Here is a 16793-nt window from a genome sequence, read left to right as displayed (position 1 = left end):
ATTTAGGTCCTCACATTTGTGGCAAATGGTTTGAGCATGGGGACATCTCCCCAGTCCTCAAAAGACTTGAAGTAAGTTTACAATTTTGTGTTCAGCCATATTCAAAGCGAAAGAATTATGAGTTGCATGTGGCCTATGGGCTACAGGTTGGCCACACCTGGTAGAGAGAGTGGGGATTATATTTTTCAAACTGAAAGGTAATAATTAACTTCACTTTTCTCTTCACTGTAACTAAATATTCTTGTATATTCAAATAATTAAAATCATACAAAATAGTTAAATAGCCTAATTTCCCCACATGTGATGGGTAATTCAGATGAAACATAGTTATAATGAATTATTTGCAATGATATGGATTGTTGTATTAAAAATCACAACAAATAATGCATCCTCGTCCCCCACAAAGATGGGAAAGGCAAGCATACAGTTGTACTGGTACTTCTCAGCACTTCAGACAAACATGAGCTCTGGGGCTGTGACAGCACAGGCGCTGTTCAGTGTTAACACACAGCACTTTGTTCAACTGTAAGACACACCCTTAGGGATATTGTCAGGTGACACACTTGATTTATTAAGGGCCAAAAGCTCAGGGCTGAAAGCAATCCTCTAAACAGCAAGTGCAAACAAGGAAAACACTCTGTAATCATTAATAATTCAAGATATGCAAATGAACATTAAAGCATTATTCAGAGCTGCTGTAGTGTGGACCTGAGGATGGCGCTCAGATGCCTGTGTGGGAGGAAGTGAGGACGGGGCTGGGATGCCTGTGTGGGAGGAAGTGAGGATGGGGCTGGGATGCCTGTGTGGGAGGAAGTGAGGACGGGGCTCAGATGCCTGTGTGGGAGGAAGTGAGGACGGTGGGAGGAAGTGAGGACGGGGCTCAGATGCCTGTGTGGGAGGAAGTGAGGACGGTGGGAGGAAGTGAGGACGGTGCTCGGATGCCTGTGTGGGAGGAAGTGAGGACGGTGGGAGGAAGTGAGGACGGTGCTCAGAAGCCTGTGTGGGAGGAAGTGAGGACGGTGGGAGGAAGTGAGGATGGTGCTCAGATGCCTGTGTGGGAGGAAGTGAGGACGGTGCTCAGATGCCTGTGTGGGAGGAAGTGAGGACGGTGGGAGGAAGTGAGGACGGGGCTGGGATGCCTGTGTGGGAGGAAGTGAGGACGGGGCTGGGATGCCTGTGTGGGAGGAAGTGAGGACGGTGCTCAAATGCCTGTGTGGGAGGAAGTGAGGACGGTGCTCAGATGCCTGTGTGGGAGGAAGTGAGGTCTTTTTTTGAAATAGGGTCGGGGCTGGAGAGGTGGCTCAGTGGTTAAGAGCACTGACTGCTCTTCCAGAGGTCCTGAGTTCAAATCCCAGCAACCACATGGTGGTTCATAGCCATCTGTAAAGAGATCTGATGCCCTCTTCTGGTGTGTCTGAAGTGTACTCATATACATAAAAATAAATAAATAAATCTTTGAAGTAGGGTCTCCCTCTGCAGCCTAAGCTGGTCTGGAACTTGTGATCCTTCTGCCTCAGCCTTTTCTGGGTTTTAGGGTTCTGGGTAATTCACCCCTCCTGGTGCTTCCATTTATTTTCTGTCTCTTTGCCTCCCACCACCATGGGTGACTAGGCCTCCTCAGTCACCTGTTCTCACCAGCAAGTACCTAACTTCTGCCCTAACTCCTGCCTCCAGGTCCCGGCCCCATGTGAATTCCTGCCGTCCCTGCTTTCAGTGATGAGTGGTGACTACGGAACTGTGAGCATAACCCATCAACCCCGTCCTCCCAACCCCGTCCTCCCAACCCCGTCCTCCCAAGTTGCTTCTGGTCACGGTGTTTCATTGCAGCAATAGTGACCCTGATCCCTGCTTGGATTATTTTTGGGAGTGGGATTCGTGTGTGTGTGTGTGTGTGTGTGTGTGTGTGTGTGTGTACGCGCGCGCACGTGCGCGCGCTCGCGGGTGTGCTGTGAATGCACAGGAAGCTCCATTTATGTTGCTGCAGGTCTGCCCTCCTTTTCCTTTCTTGGATGTCAGATTTGTCCCCCACAGCTCCTCTGCCACCACAGACAGCCGGGTAACGTCTACCATCTCCTACTGTATCAGGAGGTGATTCACCTGAGACATCGGACTTGGTTTTGTTCAGAGAGACAATATTCCATAATCTCTAAATGATCTTCTAATCATTAATTACTTCGCCCTTTCCAGCTCCTGACCATCGTCCTTGGCAATGAAAGCAGCACAGGGGAAGGGCTCCAGTTTCTCTGGCCACACCAGGGGACCACTCATGAGCAAGGGGACCAGCTCTTCCTTTCTTTTTTCTTTCTTGCCTTGAGACTAATGGATACCCAATCTTCCTTGAGCATCTTAATTCCCATCTCAGAGGAAGATGATAATAAACAGCTCTCTTCTCATCTTAGTCTTCTAGTTTACTTTTGATGACATGCACATATACATGTGTGTGTATCTATTTAACTTTTTTTTCTTTTTTTTTTTTCGGAGCTGGGGACCGAACCCAGGGCCTTGTGCTTGTTAGGCAAGTGCTCTACCACTGAGCTAAATCCCCAACCCCGGCTTTGAACTCTTAATCCTCCTGCCTGTCTTACAAGTGCTAGGACTGCAGGCATGTACTGCTACACCTATCTCTCTCTCTCTCTCTCTGTCTCTCTCTCTATCTCTGTCCTGGAACTTGCTCTGTAGACCAGGCTCAAAGGTCACACACAGAGATCTGCCTGCCTCTGCCTACCAAGTGCTGGGACCAAAGCTGTGCCCTGGCTTCTTTCCTTCTCAATGGCTGCACCAGGGTATTCTGTGATGTGTCCACTGCTAAGCCAATCACTGCACAGCCTCTGGGTTCAGGCCTCCAGGCGGGCCTGCCTTTTTTGGTTCCTGCCTGCTGCTCTTAGCTCTCAGTGGTGTGCCCAGGAGAAACAAGGCAGTTAATCTTCAAAGATTCAAGCACATCTTTCCCTCTGCTCTACCCAAAGCCAACATGTCCTGTTTTCTTGTGCATAAATCAACTCCCTCCAAGCTCAGACTCACGGGATCCATGATTCTGGGATGGGCCGTGCACATGGCTTTGATTAAGTGTACAAGTGACAGAACGTGGTTGACCTTGGGCACCCGGAAAACACTGCATTCTTCACATATTACTCAGCCTGGCTAAATTCTTAATTCCAAAGAGAGTCAACCCCAGGACACAATAATATCTAGATAAACGGAGGATTGGTACTTGTGGCTGTTTACTTAAATGTGAAGGGTCAAGAGCAGCTGACTGCTTCTGAGAGGACTGGGGGAGGCAGGGTGAGGGTGCAGTTTATTTTGGGGACTCAGAATGTCTAGTTATTTACTGGGATTGGGAACAACTGCTGTAGAGACATTTAGAATGACTTTCTAAGACCACCTTCCCTGCAGTAATAGCCATGCATTTGCTCTCCGTCCTATGTCAAAGGATCAGAGTCTTAGGGGCCTAATAGCACCCTGAGGGCTCCCTGTGGATCACCTGAGGGCCACCTGAAGGTTCCCTGGTTCAGGGAGCTCACAGGTCTTAAAGCCCATTAACAAAATCAACCGAATTTCCATAAATTTACAAAAAAAAAAAAAAACCTGTTGGAAATGAAATTAAGCAAAAGCAAAAAACGACTTCCGCCTTCCTGTTGGTCTCTGGTGCAGGGGACAAAAGGCAGGAAGAAGAGCTCCAAGGAGGGCCTGGTGTTTCCTCCGAAGTGGAGCAAAGGCAGTGGTGGGAGGTGGACAGCAGCGGGGTAGAGCTGGGGGAGCCTGGGAGGCCTCTCCTTGGTCAGCTCTTTATGAAGAACACAGGAGGCTGGGAGGAATTTTTCTGGGTGCCCAGAGTCCCATTAGGGCTTAGGGTGAGGCTGCCCTCCACAGGCTGTTGTGGAAATCACACCCTTGCTGGCTTCTGGGGTCCTGTCTCTCTTCCTAAACCTTTTGGGGTCTCCAGCCACTCCCAGAATCCAGCCTTCACAAGCCATGTGCCCACAGGTTCTTAGCTTAGTATCTACCCATTGGAGCACAAGTGAAGGCCGTCTTATCTGGCGAGGTGGCATGTCGGTGTGCGCTCATTATTTGTACATAGAGATCTTATACACTGGATATAACTTGATTATTAAACTGAACACATAATTTAGAATTTTCACATGCAATTATAAGCCATATTGATAAAAATAAACTCCAATAAATACAATTTTAATAGCGAAATGATCAGGTTCAAATTTCCTGATTGGAAAAAAGAAACCAATAAAGTTCTTTTTCTAGAAATTACCCACCTCAATATTTTTTTCTAATATTTACCATATATTCATGGAATAACCAAGAGAGACAATCAGGTCCCAGTGAGGGAGGCAGGGCAGTTTAGTACACTTAGGCTTAGGCTCCAACCCAAGCAGACAGACCCGGGTTCAACTTCCACACCTCACGGTACTAGTTGGAGGATGCGGAGTCTGTGGATTAAGCTTTGATTTATGTTAAACTAGAATCCAGTGTCTGTGTCATAGAATTCACTCAGCAATAGTGAGTTCCTTATGAGGTTACCATGGGGATGTAGACAAAACCTTAGCCCAGGCCTGACTCACAGAAGAGCTCGGGAAAGGCCTGCTGTCATTGCTGGATTGAATTACCATGCACACGGCCACCAGCAACAAGCTATCGGAAGCTAGGCATACTCACTTGCAACGTAGTGTCGAAGACAACAAGCTTTGAGCTGGTTGGAACGATGTCATAACACTTGTGTGACCTCATGAATCGCATATAAACGCCACTCTCTGAGTCTTCTGCTAAAAAGAAAAGGCAATGGGTTATGACAAACTGCTCTCACCTCAGTGGGCAGAAACTGGGTTCCAAAGACCCACTGCTTACTTTATAGGAAGAGGGCAGTCACTCCTGATAATTCAGGATTGTTCCGGAAGTCCTAGCTGGCATATCAGGAGAGGAGGTAGAGGTGTGGGAGAAAGGCCTACAAGTGGAAAAGGACCCGCCCCTCCCCGCAGACTATTTGCGTATGATATGCTTGACTACCAAATGCTGGTGGACAGGCAGGAAGTCTCGATGCCGTCCTCTGAAGGCACTGGGCCTATTTTTCTTATCAACTTTCACTTTCTATCTTGTTATCACTGATTCTGCTTTCATTCTCAACTCTTATTTCCTTCCTGGGCAGTTTCTCTGAATGATCAGACACTTCCTCAAGTAATTAATCAGTTCAGCTGACAAATACCGACTGCATCCGGCTTAGTGTAGGTTCTTCCCAAAGCTACGCTTGAGACCAAGGGGTGAGCGAGGCAAGAGAACAGAGAAAACAAAACAAAACACCTCAAGATAAGGCTGCCCTGTAAGCAGGTTACAGTCTGATCTAAGTGGAGGCAAAGGAGTATGGGAGGGTGCTCCGATATCTTGGGTACAGAACTGTGTTCCAGCAGGAGACATCACCCCTGCCCTCGGGGTCAGGGGTTATTCCTGGGGGTTACCTGTAGTTTTTCTGCCCTGAAGCATAACTACCAAATCCCCATGGGCAGAGATGGTGGGATGAGAGATCAGGGGGAAGACAACCCCCCTGCCATTTGTCCCTCACAGCTCCCAGTGAGTCAGGGGAGGAGACTGTGACACTTCACAGGAAACAATACAGACTGTGACTGCAGCGCTCACACTATCAAGCACACTGCCGAGGACAAGGTGTCGAGTATGAGGGCTGGGACCTGCTGACGGCTTGGGGCGAGTGTGGATAAGCGGGTGAAACTGAAGTCGGTATGCTGCTATCTTTTCTCGAACTATTTATCTACCAGAGAAACGGGGTCCTGTCCAGGAAGAACAGCAACTGTGAAAGTGCTAGAATAGAAGCCAGGGAGGTTCTGATCCAATTCTGCCATCACCGATAGCGCTGGGTTCCTCATAAGCTGTTCTGTGGGCAACATCAGTTCAATTTACTATAGTTATCCAATACCCATGTTACCAGTCGCTTGCTCAATCAGAATTCAGATGAATGAACTCAAGACAGACACTAGCAACAATGGAATATGACCCCCCCACCCCCGTGCACACTTTACAAGACATTCTGATTTAACTGAAATCAAGCCTTTTGGGTTAGAGTGTAAATCAGGACTGCAGTGTTTGCTTCGCACGCATTTGAGCCGGCATCCTCACCAGAGCCAAGCACACAAAACGGGCTTCTCATAAGACTGTGCACACTGTAGATGTCTGTATTTCTGTAGATGTCTGTATTTCTGTCGATGTCTAAGATAACGATCTGAAAAAAACCTATGTAGTGGGATTATTCAAACTTGAGTCTTTTAAAAATATCTGTAAATTTTGTGTTAAACATATTTTGAATGTATCCGTCTTATTTCCCTTTGATTAAAAGTATTTATGTGTGTGCGTGTTTACAGTGGGTGTGCCACACAAACGCAGGTGCTCACAGAAGTCAGAAGAGGGCATCAGATCTCCTAGAGTTGGATAAAAGCAGTTGTGAACACTAGTGCCTGAACTGGGGTCCCCTGGAAAAGCAGTCAGCACTAACCACTGGGCCATCTGTCCACCAGCCCTTCTTTCCTTCTTTATTCCACTGGCTTTTACATTCAGAATACGTCTATCCTCTTGGTTAATCCTCTATAGAAATGCTCACACAGACACACTCAGAGGAGTGCTGCATTAATTTAGGTGCTTCACGGCCAGTGACGTGGACAAGATTAACAGTCATAGGGCCTGTGAGGGGGCTCAACAGGCAGGGATTTTTCACCAAAGCCCGGTGACGTGGGTTTAATGCCTGGAACCAACATAAAGACTGAAGAAGAGAACCACATGCACATATGCAAATGTTACACGGTCCTCGCTCTACCTCATGCCCACACAATAAATAAAAATTACACTAAGAAAAATTATCCCAAGTCCACCTCTTGAGAACTTGACAGCTAAGCACCCCTCTGGGTGCGATGTATGGAATCTCTCGTGTGACGATAGAATCCTCAGCTGTCAATAAAATGCTGTTGGCCGATTAGCTTAGGCAGGAAACAGGGAGGTGCGAGTTCTGGTACAGAGAGATTTCTGGGATAGAGTCAGGAGACGGGGAGGAACTCGGAGGAAGACAGTTGCGTAAAACTTACGGAGAGGTAACCAGCTACATGGCATGGCTTAGACTAGTTTAAATGGGATCACTGAGTTATGAACCAAACTGGCCTACACATTTATCCATGTACAAGAAGTCGAGGGTTAAAAACAGTGAGCGATCCCGGATGAACACGGAACATGAATGGTCTTGAATCCAGTTCCGGCTGCCATTCTGGCACCTTCTGAGCGCCTAGCACAATGGCCTGGTAAGCTCCAGTTTCCCAGCCTGCATCATCAAGATGTACATATTCCCTACACCTCTGTCCCGAAGCCTCATGAACCAAGAGTCAGCAGCAGCCCAGCTTCTCTGGTGCTGCCCTCAGTGCTATGCTTCCGTGAATGTGCGTATGTGTACAGTGCAGTGCCTTCAGGCAAGGGTGGAATCCACTGCAGCTGAGTTACAGGTAATTGTGTGTGTGTGGCCTTGTGTGGGTGCAGGGGACTGAACCACGATCCACTAGAGGAGTGGCCAGAGCTCATTACTTCCAAGGCAGCTCTCCAGCCTCGGGTACTGGACAGACTGAATAACGGAGAGGACCAAGCGTGCATCCTAGCTTGGTTTGGGAGCTCAGGGTCCAGGGAAGGCTGCTGCGTGTTCTGTGATGCTGTGTACCTGTACCAAGGACAGCACTTTAGCAGGCAGAGAGCAAGCCTGTGCTACAGGCCACAACATTCAGGGCAATTTTTTTCTCCTCAATTAATTCTCTTCAGAAGTGACCTCGGACAAACCTGGATTGCTTTACCAATCTCCTAGGTGCCTCCCCAGACATAGGAGTAGGCAGCTGAGATCACACCCAGCTGCTTCCTCACATGTCACAATAATAAACCAACTGTGATACCAGATAGTAGCTTCCACTTACTGGGGGGCGGGGGTCCTCATTAGCTCCAACTGCCCACGTGACCCAGCCTACAGTCCCCGGACAGGAAAGCCTCAGTCAGGAACTGCCTAGCGAGACCGGTGTATGGACAGCCTGAGAAAGGTTGTCTTGATTGCTGATTGATGCGGGAGGACCCCATCCACTGTGGGCGGCCTGTGAGTGCACCAGTAAGCAGTTTTCCTCCGTGGTTCCTGCTGAGTTTCTCTCCTGACTTTCCTCAATGACAGACTGTGGTCTGGAGGTGTAAGGCAAACAAACCCTTTACAGCCTCCCCATGCTGATCTGGCCATGGTGTTTGTCACAGAAACGGAAAGGAAAGGAGAACATTAGGATTTCTGTATTTTTTCCCACGTGCTTTTTTTCTTGTTTAGGAGCCCAGCTACGACAGCCCATAATTATCATGCCTGCTTGCGTTCCTCCACTCGGACTTCCCTTCTGCTGAACAACCTTGGTAGTTCTAAGGAGAGCAGGTAGATGATCTGGGGGTTCTGTTGACCTTGACTTGGTCGACGTCTCACATCAAGGACATTAACGGTGATGCTGCTGAATCATCAATCTTGTCGCCTGGCTGGGGATGTCCTCCTCAGGGTCCTTATTCCTCTTTCTGCGTTGTGGTTTCCTGAGCCCACACCCAGTAGGTGAAGGGTTGGGTTTATCTTCCTCAGGGCAGGGCATCTATGTAATTTGGCATAATTCTTTTGGGGACAGTTATTTATGTGTGTTCATGTATGAATGGACCAACATCAATCTGGACTCACAGGTATCTGTTCTCCTGAGTCGTAGCTGTCATATGTAGTGTTGTTCAGAGGCTTGCTTTAGCCACTCAGACACTCACTCTCTGTTTATACACCTGGGGGAGCCATGGAGCTCATGTCTGGCCTCACACGGCCCTGAGCTTGCTCTGGTTCTGCCTCCCAGGACTGCCCTTCCACTGCAGCCTTTACTCAGTCTGATCGGGAATGAGACCCTGTTAGAACTCTGTGCTTCCTGGATCAAAAGCAGGTGTGGGAGCCTGATTCCCCCTGAAAAGACATTTTATGCAGCCTCTGGGCCACAGGGAGCCATGTTGCCCACTGTTAACATCTTCTATTAGTATGATACACTGCTTACACAATGAACCCAGAGTGAGCATGAACCAGCTACTAACCAAGGTCCACACTGCTCACACTGCCTTAGTTCTGTCACGTCCTGTTGCCGTCACAGGCTCTTACCCAGGATTCTACACTGCACTCAGGTGCCTCTGGCTGTGACAGCTCGAGAGGGCTTTTGGAGCTTTCTCATGAACAGACTGACTGTTGAGGAAGATCTATAACGTTTTTAAAAATGAAAAAAAATTGCCTAAATTAAGCGAAACGGTAAACAGGTAAGGCAAATGCTGAATGTCAGTGGCGTGGATGGAGGAGAGATTTCCACTGGTACACAGCACAGTCCACAACTAAATCAGGCAAAGTTTATCCCACTTTCTCATCTTCAGAGAAGCCACTTCCTTCATTTACATCATTGTTAAATTCAAAGTTGCATTTGAAAGCAGAGAAAAACAGGTTAATTTGGGGTTAAAGAGGAAAAGCAAAAACAAAGACCCCACCCCACCCAAAGCAGCTTGTTCAGAGAGGGACAAAGAGGTCTAGACTTAGGTCCTTCTGGGTCTGAGCCCCAAGGTCTCTCCTGTCCCTTGGACCAACACTGTCCCTTTTCACTTCCGCCTCTTGCGCATCACTGCTAGGGACACTGACTGGTCCCTGAGGACCTGGCCCACCAGGTGGAGAACTGTGTTAGCCCAGAACTGCTGTTCAAGGGAGCAGCCAAAAAGCCCACTAGAAGGCAGCGAGTTCCCTACAGTGTGGTGTAAAATTAGTTCCCTACAGTGTGGTGTTAATTAGTCTGCAAGACGTAACATTTAAGCTTAAATAAAAATCATGGAATGGGGCTGGAGAGATGGCTCAGTGGTTAAGAGCACCGACTGCTCTTCCAGAGGTCCCGAGTTCAATTCCCAGCAACCACATGGTGGCTCACAACCATCTGTAATGGGTTCCGATGCCCTCTTCTGGTGTGTCTGAAGACAGCTACAATGTTCTCATTAAAATAAATAAATTAAAAAACAACAACATGGTAAACACTAAATGGGATATATGCAAATGAGATTACTCTTTCTAAAATTGGATTTGATGGCCTAACAACATGGACTCAATGACGTGATGTCCTCCCCACTCCCCCCATCTAGCCCCATGCAGCCAGAGTGGACTCAATTTAATTCAAGTTTCAGGAGTCTGGCTGAAACCCATCTGTCTGCCTGTCTGTGACGCCCCCTGCACCCCTATAAATGCATCAGAATCATACTAGAATATGCTTTGGGGAGTTGGCTTTGGGAAGGTGCTCCCAAGGAGACTCACTGTGCCAACGCACACGCTGGGTGCTCTTGTTTGTGGTCTACTGGGTCCTTTCAGTGTGGGCTGAACAGTGACACCCTGCACCCAGAATGGCCACTTAAAACATCTGGAGGCAAATGGTTTATAGTCAGGGATTTTCAGATGTCAGACAAGGAGTTTGGGACCAGACCATCCTGGACTCAGGACAAATGACTTCATAAAAGAGAGAAGGGTTGAAAGAGATCCAGAGAGGAACATGGAGACAGTGTTGGATGACAAGGACTGCCAGCAATGAGGAGAAGCATAGAGAGGGGGAGGGGCGGGGGACAGAAAAAGAAGAGGGGGCACAAACAGACAAAGAGCTAGACAGGGAGGGGTGCGCCTGGGAAACATTCTCCTCCAGCCTCTAGGGCTGCTGATAGCTTACATCAGACTTGTGGCCTTCAAAACTGTGGGAGAATAAATTTCTGTTGTACACCAAAGATTGGTTACAGAGGCCTCAGGACACTAACATACCTTCAAAGATCAGTTCAAAGAGCACTTCCTCCCGCAACATCTTGCAATGGACTAAATTGCTACCGTTCTGACATGTCCATTAGTGCTTTATGAGCAGTTGCCTGGGAGCCCTCGCAAGCCCACTGATTTACAGGCCTGGGTCTTCCAAAGCCTGGAGACTGAACGGGGAGGCAAGCAGGGCTCACACTTCTTTACATACTCAGTGAGTTCCCGTATGTGTTGGACACAAGTCACCACTGGCCACTGAAAACATATAGATCACGTGTGACAGGGGCAAGAGGAGATCTGCCCACTCTGTCAGACACAGCAAAAGCTTCCAGTACCCAAAAGGGGAGGCACAGGTGGACCCTGCCACAGGGGTCGACGGGGAAGCTAGACACAGTGGGAAATACACTTTCTTCACAGTATATGCCTCTAAAAATTAGGTTATGTGTGTGTGTGTGTGTGTGTGTGTGTGTGTGTGTGTGTGAGAGAGAGAGAGAGAGAGAGAGAGAGAGAGAGAGAGAGAGAGAGATATTGATTGATTTTGAGAGATTGAGATGGGGGAGGTCACTGAAATAATGACCAAATGGAAATAGCCCTGTGATTTAAAAAAAAAAAACACAAACAACACTTTAATGTTCCAAAGCTTAATAAGTTGTAAGTATAGTTTATACTAAACCTATTTTCTTTCTTTCTTTTCTTTTTTTTTTTTTGGTTCTTTTTTCCGGAGCTGGGGACTGAACCCAGGGCCTTGCGCTTCCTAGGCAAGCGCTCTACCACTGAGCTAAATCCCCAACCCTAAACCTATTTTCTAATTCTGGTAGGAAACATGGAATTAAGATTGCAGAAATAATTTAAAATGGTCATCCTATCTATCTAATTATCATTTGTGTGTGTGTGTGTGTGTGTGTGTGTGTGTGTGTGTGTGTGTGTACATGCATGTGTTCACTGGTGTGCAAATGGAAGCCACATGAGGATGTGGAGTGTTTTCTCTTACGACTCTGCTTATCTGCCTCACTGCCTTGACGTGGGGAATCTTACTGAACCCAAAGCTCGCCATAACGGCTAGGCTAGACCTGCCTGTCTCCACCTCCTAGTCTGGGGTTACAAGCATGTACACTCAGTCATACCTGGCTTGTTGTGTGGGCGCTGGGGATTTGAACTCAGGCCCTCATGTTTGGATAGCAAGCCCTCTTACCTACCGAGCTGTCTCCCCAGCACACTCACTATGTATTCTAAATATTCTAAAACCTCTGAATACAGCAGACTAGACAAATCCAAGCCTCAGTGGCACTCACTGTATCATATATTATTAATATTTTCCCCAAATCCACTTCCGTGGAACTTTAATTTAGAAAGCAATTGCAAAAATGTGTACACTGCTTCATCTTTTTGTTCTCATAAGATGAAGACGAGAACAAAAAGTGTTAAGTCAAGCAGAGGCATGAAGAGACGATCAGAACAGCAGACACCAGAGTGAGGGCTAACGGAATAATAGCTTCCTAGTGAGTGTTAATCAAACCTAAATGCAGGACGGCCGAGGAGACATGACTCAGAAATGGGCTCGGGCATGTCTTCGCTGGAGATAATGCCTACTGATTAATTCACTACTGTGAGGGGTAACTCTGCCAGTGGACAGGATCTAGAATGTCATCGTATACCAACATCTGGGCATGTCCTCAGGGGTTAGCTAGATCAGGTTAACTGGGGAGGGGGCACCCACCCTGCATGTGGGCAGCAGCAGTTTCTCTGCATCCTGACCCAGGATGCAACAGGACCATCCTCCTCACTCCCAACGCCACAATGGACTGTGTCTCTTTAAACTATGAACCCAGCAACCCTTTCCTCTGCTAATCTGCCCCTGTCAGGGTGGTGAGGAAATGAATACAGCTGATGACTACCAACTGGGCAGCACCATCAGGTAGCACTGCTCTCAAGCCCGGGCAGCCACGACAGGCTGTGGTTCCAGGAAGCCTGTTCCGGTCCTGGCTGCCCTGCCCCAAATCCCACCAGGACAGTTCTAGGTCCCTCCCTGAAACTCCTGCATGGTCTAGGAGGGCTATCCTGTCACTCTTGGGAACAGGCACACATTGACTGTTACATGGTTGATCTCGACCCAAATGGGAAAATAAAAGATGGCCTAAGGCCACACCTGGCCTCCCCTCTGTAAGCTCCTCCAGGTCTCCTCAGACGAAGACCACAGGAGGGGTGAAGCACCAGGCAGCACACGCTGCTGTCCAGTTTCCCTTTCTGGACAGGCTGTCGTATGACATCACCACGGGTGTGAATTATCCCAGCCTCACCCTTGAACAAAGTGTCAGTCAGAGGGACGGCTGCTCACGCCCTGTCTGTGGACGCCTTAGCGCACTGCATCTCTGTTTCTGTGGCTGTCTGTTCTCTGTGTTTCAACTCAGCTCTCAGTCTGGCCACGGACACCTCTAGGAATTGATCGCTGACCGCTGACCAGTTGCTTTGTCTTGTCACCACTGGGGAGGGAACCCAGAGGCTCAAATGAGTGATCTCTAACTGAGCCATACCAGCCCCGACACCCTCTGCTTTTATCCTTAAGATGTAAGACGGAGCTGAGAAAAGGGTGTCTAGAGGGTGGAGGCTACAGTGTGACAGGAAGTGAGGTCAGAGTCCTGGGGGTGGGAGGGGCAGGAAGAAGGGAAGGGGAATGTGTAGATATCTGGAGGCTCACTTGGTTCCAGTTCTCGAGGATGAGAAAGGTTCCCTACAGTATCTTCCACAGTAATCTACATTTGCTGCGGGACATTACTATTTGAAACAGCAATAAGAAGCATGAAGATGTCTCCAGGAATAGCAGCACAGAGTAGCTAAATACCACAGTGTAAGTAACGACACTGGCACACAGTAATCAACATTGTGGCCACTCTGCTCTCAGCACCAGCAACGTTAAACCTCAAGCTGAGACTAAGTCCATAAGGAAGGGAAAGTTACCACCCAACTCCTCAGACGAAGACACTGAGGCCTGGGGCTCAGATAACATCCTCCAGAGTAACATGACATTACTACTGTGAAGCCAGCTTTTCAGAAGTTCTAGACGGGACCAGAGCATGGCGACTGAGTATGGGTGACATCAATTCGACATTACACAGATTCAAGGCAGGAAAGAGAACAGAAAATCAGAGTGTATATGCCTTGTAGTCCTTGCAGTATGGGGCAAGGGAAGAAAGGACCTCAAGTGGGCCCCACAGTTAAAAGGAATTCAGGGGCACACAGACGAGCAGGTTATCTGTGGAGGAAGCCCATGGAGAGCAGGAGCTCCAGCTTCCTCTCAGCCATAGCATGTGCTTGTCCCCAGGGGGATGTTTGGTGAAACCTGAGCGGCTTTTGCTGCAGGCTGGGGTACAGCTTGCAGGCTCTCCTGGCATCTGGTGAGTAGAGGCTGTGTGTGCTCGCACACAGGGCAGCACATAGCCCAAGATGTCAGTGGAAGCCCTGCAGCAGCCCGGCTGGCTTTTTTAGCTCTTTTATCTGACTGCCTGCCTCTCCCATTGGCCTCTACTCCAGGAGTGCCCCCCAGCGCTGGCCTCATCCTCTGCGGGCGGGCATGGGGACATGCTGGGGGTCAGGCTGTCACAGAGCAAGGAGAGGTCAGTGCAGTGATGGCCTTACAAAATTTTCTAATGTCCTTTGATAGAATCGTGATTCCCCCCCCCCCCCCGGTCTAAGCTTGGTTAATCTCAGAAGAGAAAACTCAACTGAGAAAATGCCCCAATCAGGCTGGTCTGTAGGGCATTTTCCTGATTAGTGATTTGATGTAGGAGATGTCATCCGCTGTGGGGGGTGCTTCCCCTGGGCAGGTGGCAAACTGAGCAAGCCATGAGGAGCAAGCCAGAAAGCAGCACTCACTCCTCCATGGCCTCTGCTTCAGTTCCTGCCTCCAGGTTCCTGCCATGCATGAGTTCCTGCCTTTGCTTCCCTTGATAATAGACTGTGGTGTGGAAGTGGAAGCCAAAAAATCCTTTCTCCCCAGGTTGCTTTGGGTCATGGTGCATAATACTGTAACAGGAAGCAAACAAAGCTAAACATTAATATAACCCCAGGGCTTAAGATTAGGATGAATCCCACTGGCATTTATTCTCTTGCAAGTTTTTGGTTTTGCATGCATTCATGTGTGCATGCGTGCGTGTGCATGTGTATGTGCACTCTGTATATGCATGTAGGTGCTCACGCATCTGTGTACATACCCTTGTGGAAGTCTGAGGACAACTTTAAATGTCATTCCTCAGATGCTATGCATCTTGTTTACTGAGACCCCCCCCCCCCCCGGCAACACCCACTCCTTCCCAGGACACAGAACCCAGACACTGAACTAAAGCAAGTGAGGGTCACAGTCATGGTCACAGTAAGCAGCAGTTGACACGGGGACCAGGGCAACAGCACAGCTTCCTCCAATCTCTACTGTATTGGGGATCTTGAAAGGGGATCCTGGTCAGCTCTCTCGGCATTTCTTGAGATGAAGGGAGACTCCTTCTGTGTTGTTATGGACTTGTGTACGTCTTGGTAAACTGAGGGATTCTTGCCTGGGCCTGGCCGGAGCACATGGGGCTTCTGATAGCTGACATTTCTTATGCTTGCACAGTTCTGCCAGTGCCTTCTGCTGTCCTCTTAACTGCTGCCTTCTCTGGCCCTGACTTACGGATAAAGCAGGCCTCATAGAATACCCACTCTTCCTTTCCTGTGCCCAGGGCTGAGTACCAAGCTTCTATTGTTCAGGGAAAGTGGTAGAACGACTCACAGAGATTGGCCTGCCTCTGCCTCCCAAGCACTGGGATTCAAGATATGCATCACCACGCCTGGTCATATTTAAAAACAAAACAAAACAAAACATGGCTTCTGGGGACCATTGTGTGACAAATACTTTACAAACTAAAGAATCTCCCCAGCTTCTGCAGTTTCTTCATTTTTGTTTTGGATGGGGTCTCATGTATCGAGGATCAGACTGGATATATATTAAAGATAATCGTAAACTTCTGATCCTCCTGTCTCCACCTCCCAGTTGCTGCGATTACAGGTTTGTGCCACCATGCATGGTCATGTGGTGCTGGGAACAGAGCCATGGGTTTGTGCATGTGTGGCCATCACTCTATCAACTGAGCTACACCCCCAGCCACAAACAGTCCACCGATTTCCATACGATTCAACTCAATTACTTTTTCTCTTGTGGTAATTGGCAGGAAACAAACCAGGGAAATACACGCTAGTGATAATTACTCAGGTAATAACGGAACAGTCTTAAAACTCATCAGTGCAGTCTCTGTCTTGGTTACTCTTCTATTGCTTTGATGAGACACCCCAACCAACCTATCTGGGGCTCATGGCTTCAGGAGGAGCATGGGAGCAGGCCTGGTGCTGAGAGCTTACATCTGACCCACAAGCCTAGCTAGGCATGACTGGGGGAGTCCTAACTGGAAATGATGAAAACTCAAACTCTACTCCAGTGACACGCCTCCTGTAACAAGTCCACACCTCCTGTCCTTCCCAAAAAGTTCCACCAGTTGGGGACCTATATATATGAGCCTCTGGGGGCTGTTCTCATTAAAACCACCATGGTCCCATTTCTCTTTTAAAAAAATGTTTCTTACGCATACAAGAGTTTTGCCTGAATGTCTGTCTGTATACCACATGTGGGCAGTGCCTGTGGAGGGCCCTGGATCTGAAGTTACAGATGGTTGTGAGCCACCATGTGGATTCTGAGAACCTAACTCTGGCACTCTGCAAAAGCCTCAAGCACTCTTTTTTTTTTAAAAATAATTATTTATTTACTTTTTATGAGTACACTGTTGTTGTCTTCAGACATGGTTGTCTTCAGAAGGTTGTGTCCTGGGAATTGAACTCAGGACCTCTGGAAGAGCAGCCAGTGCTCTTAACCACTGAGCCATCCCTCCAGCCCCCAGCCTCAAGCACTCTTAACTCCAGCTCTGTCCAG

The 16793-nt window shown here is 48.3% G+C and overlaps 1 protein-coding gene across 17 annotated transcripts in view; it reads right to left on the bottom strand.

Moving 5' to 3' along the window:
- The window catches only part of Prkag2 (protein kinase AMP-activated non-catalytic subunit gamma 2), a 241050-nt gene that overhangs the window by 18709 nt on the left and 205548 nt on the right, over window positions 1–16793 (bottom strand). For 8 of the 17 annotated variants that reach the window (XR_015685709.1, XM_087658381.1, XM_087658384.1 and 5 more), the window contains 1 exon segment: window positions 4669–4772. Coding sequence is in view for 14 of the 17 variants with exons in the window: in XM_087658381.1 (XP_087514507.1) it covers window positions 4669–4772 (104 nt within the window). In the remaining 3 variants the exon portion in view is untranslated. 17 annotated transcript variants of the gene reach the window in all.

Source organism: Rattus norvegicus, chromosome 4, assembly GCF_021556685.1.
Source record: "Rattus norvegicus strain SHRSP/BbbUtx chromosome 4, alternate assembly SHRSP_T2T, whole genome shotgun sequence".
Lineage (NCBI taxonomy): Eukaryota > Metazoa > Chordata > Mammalia > Rodentia > Muridae > Rattus > Rattus norvegicus.
The sequence above is the reverse complement of the archived record's forward strand: the minus strand, read 5'-3'. Positions and strand labels throughout refer to the sequence as shown.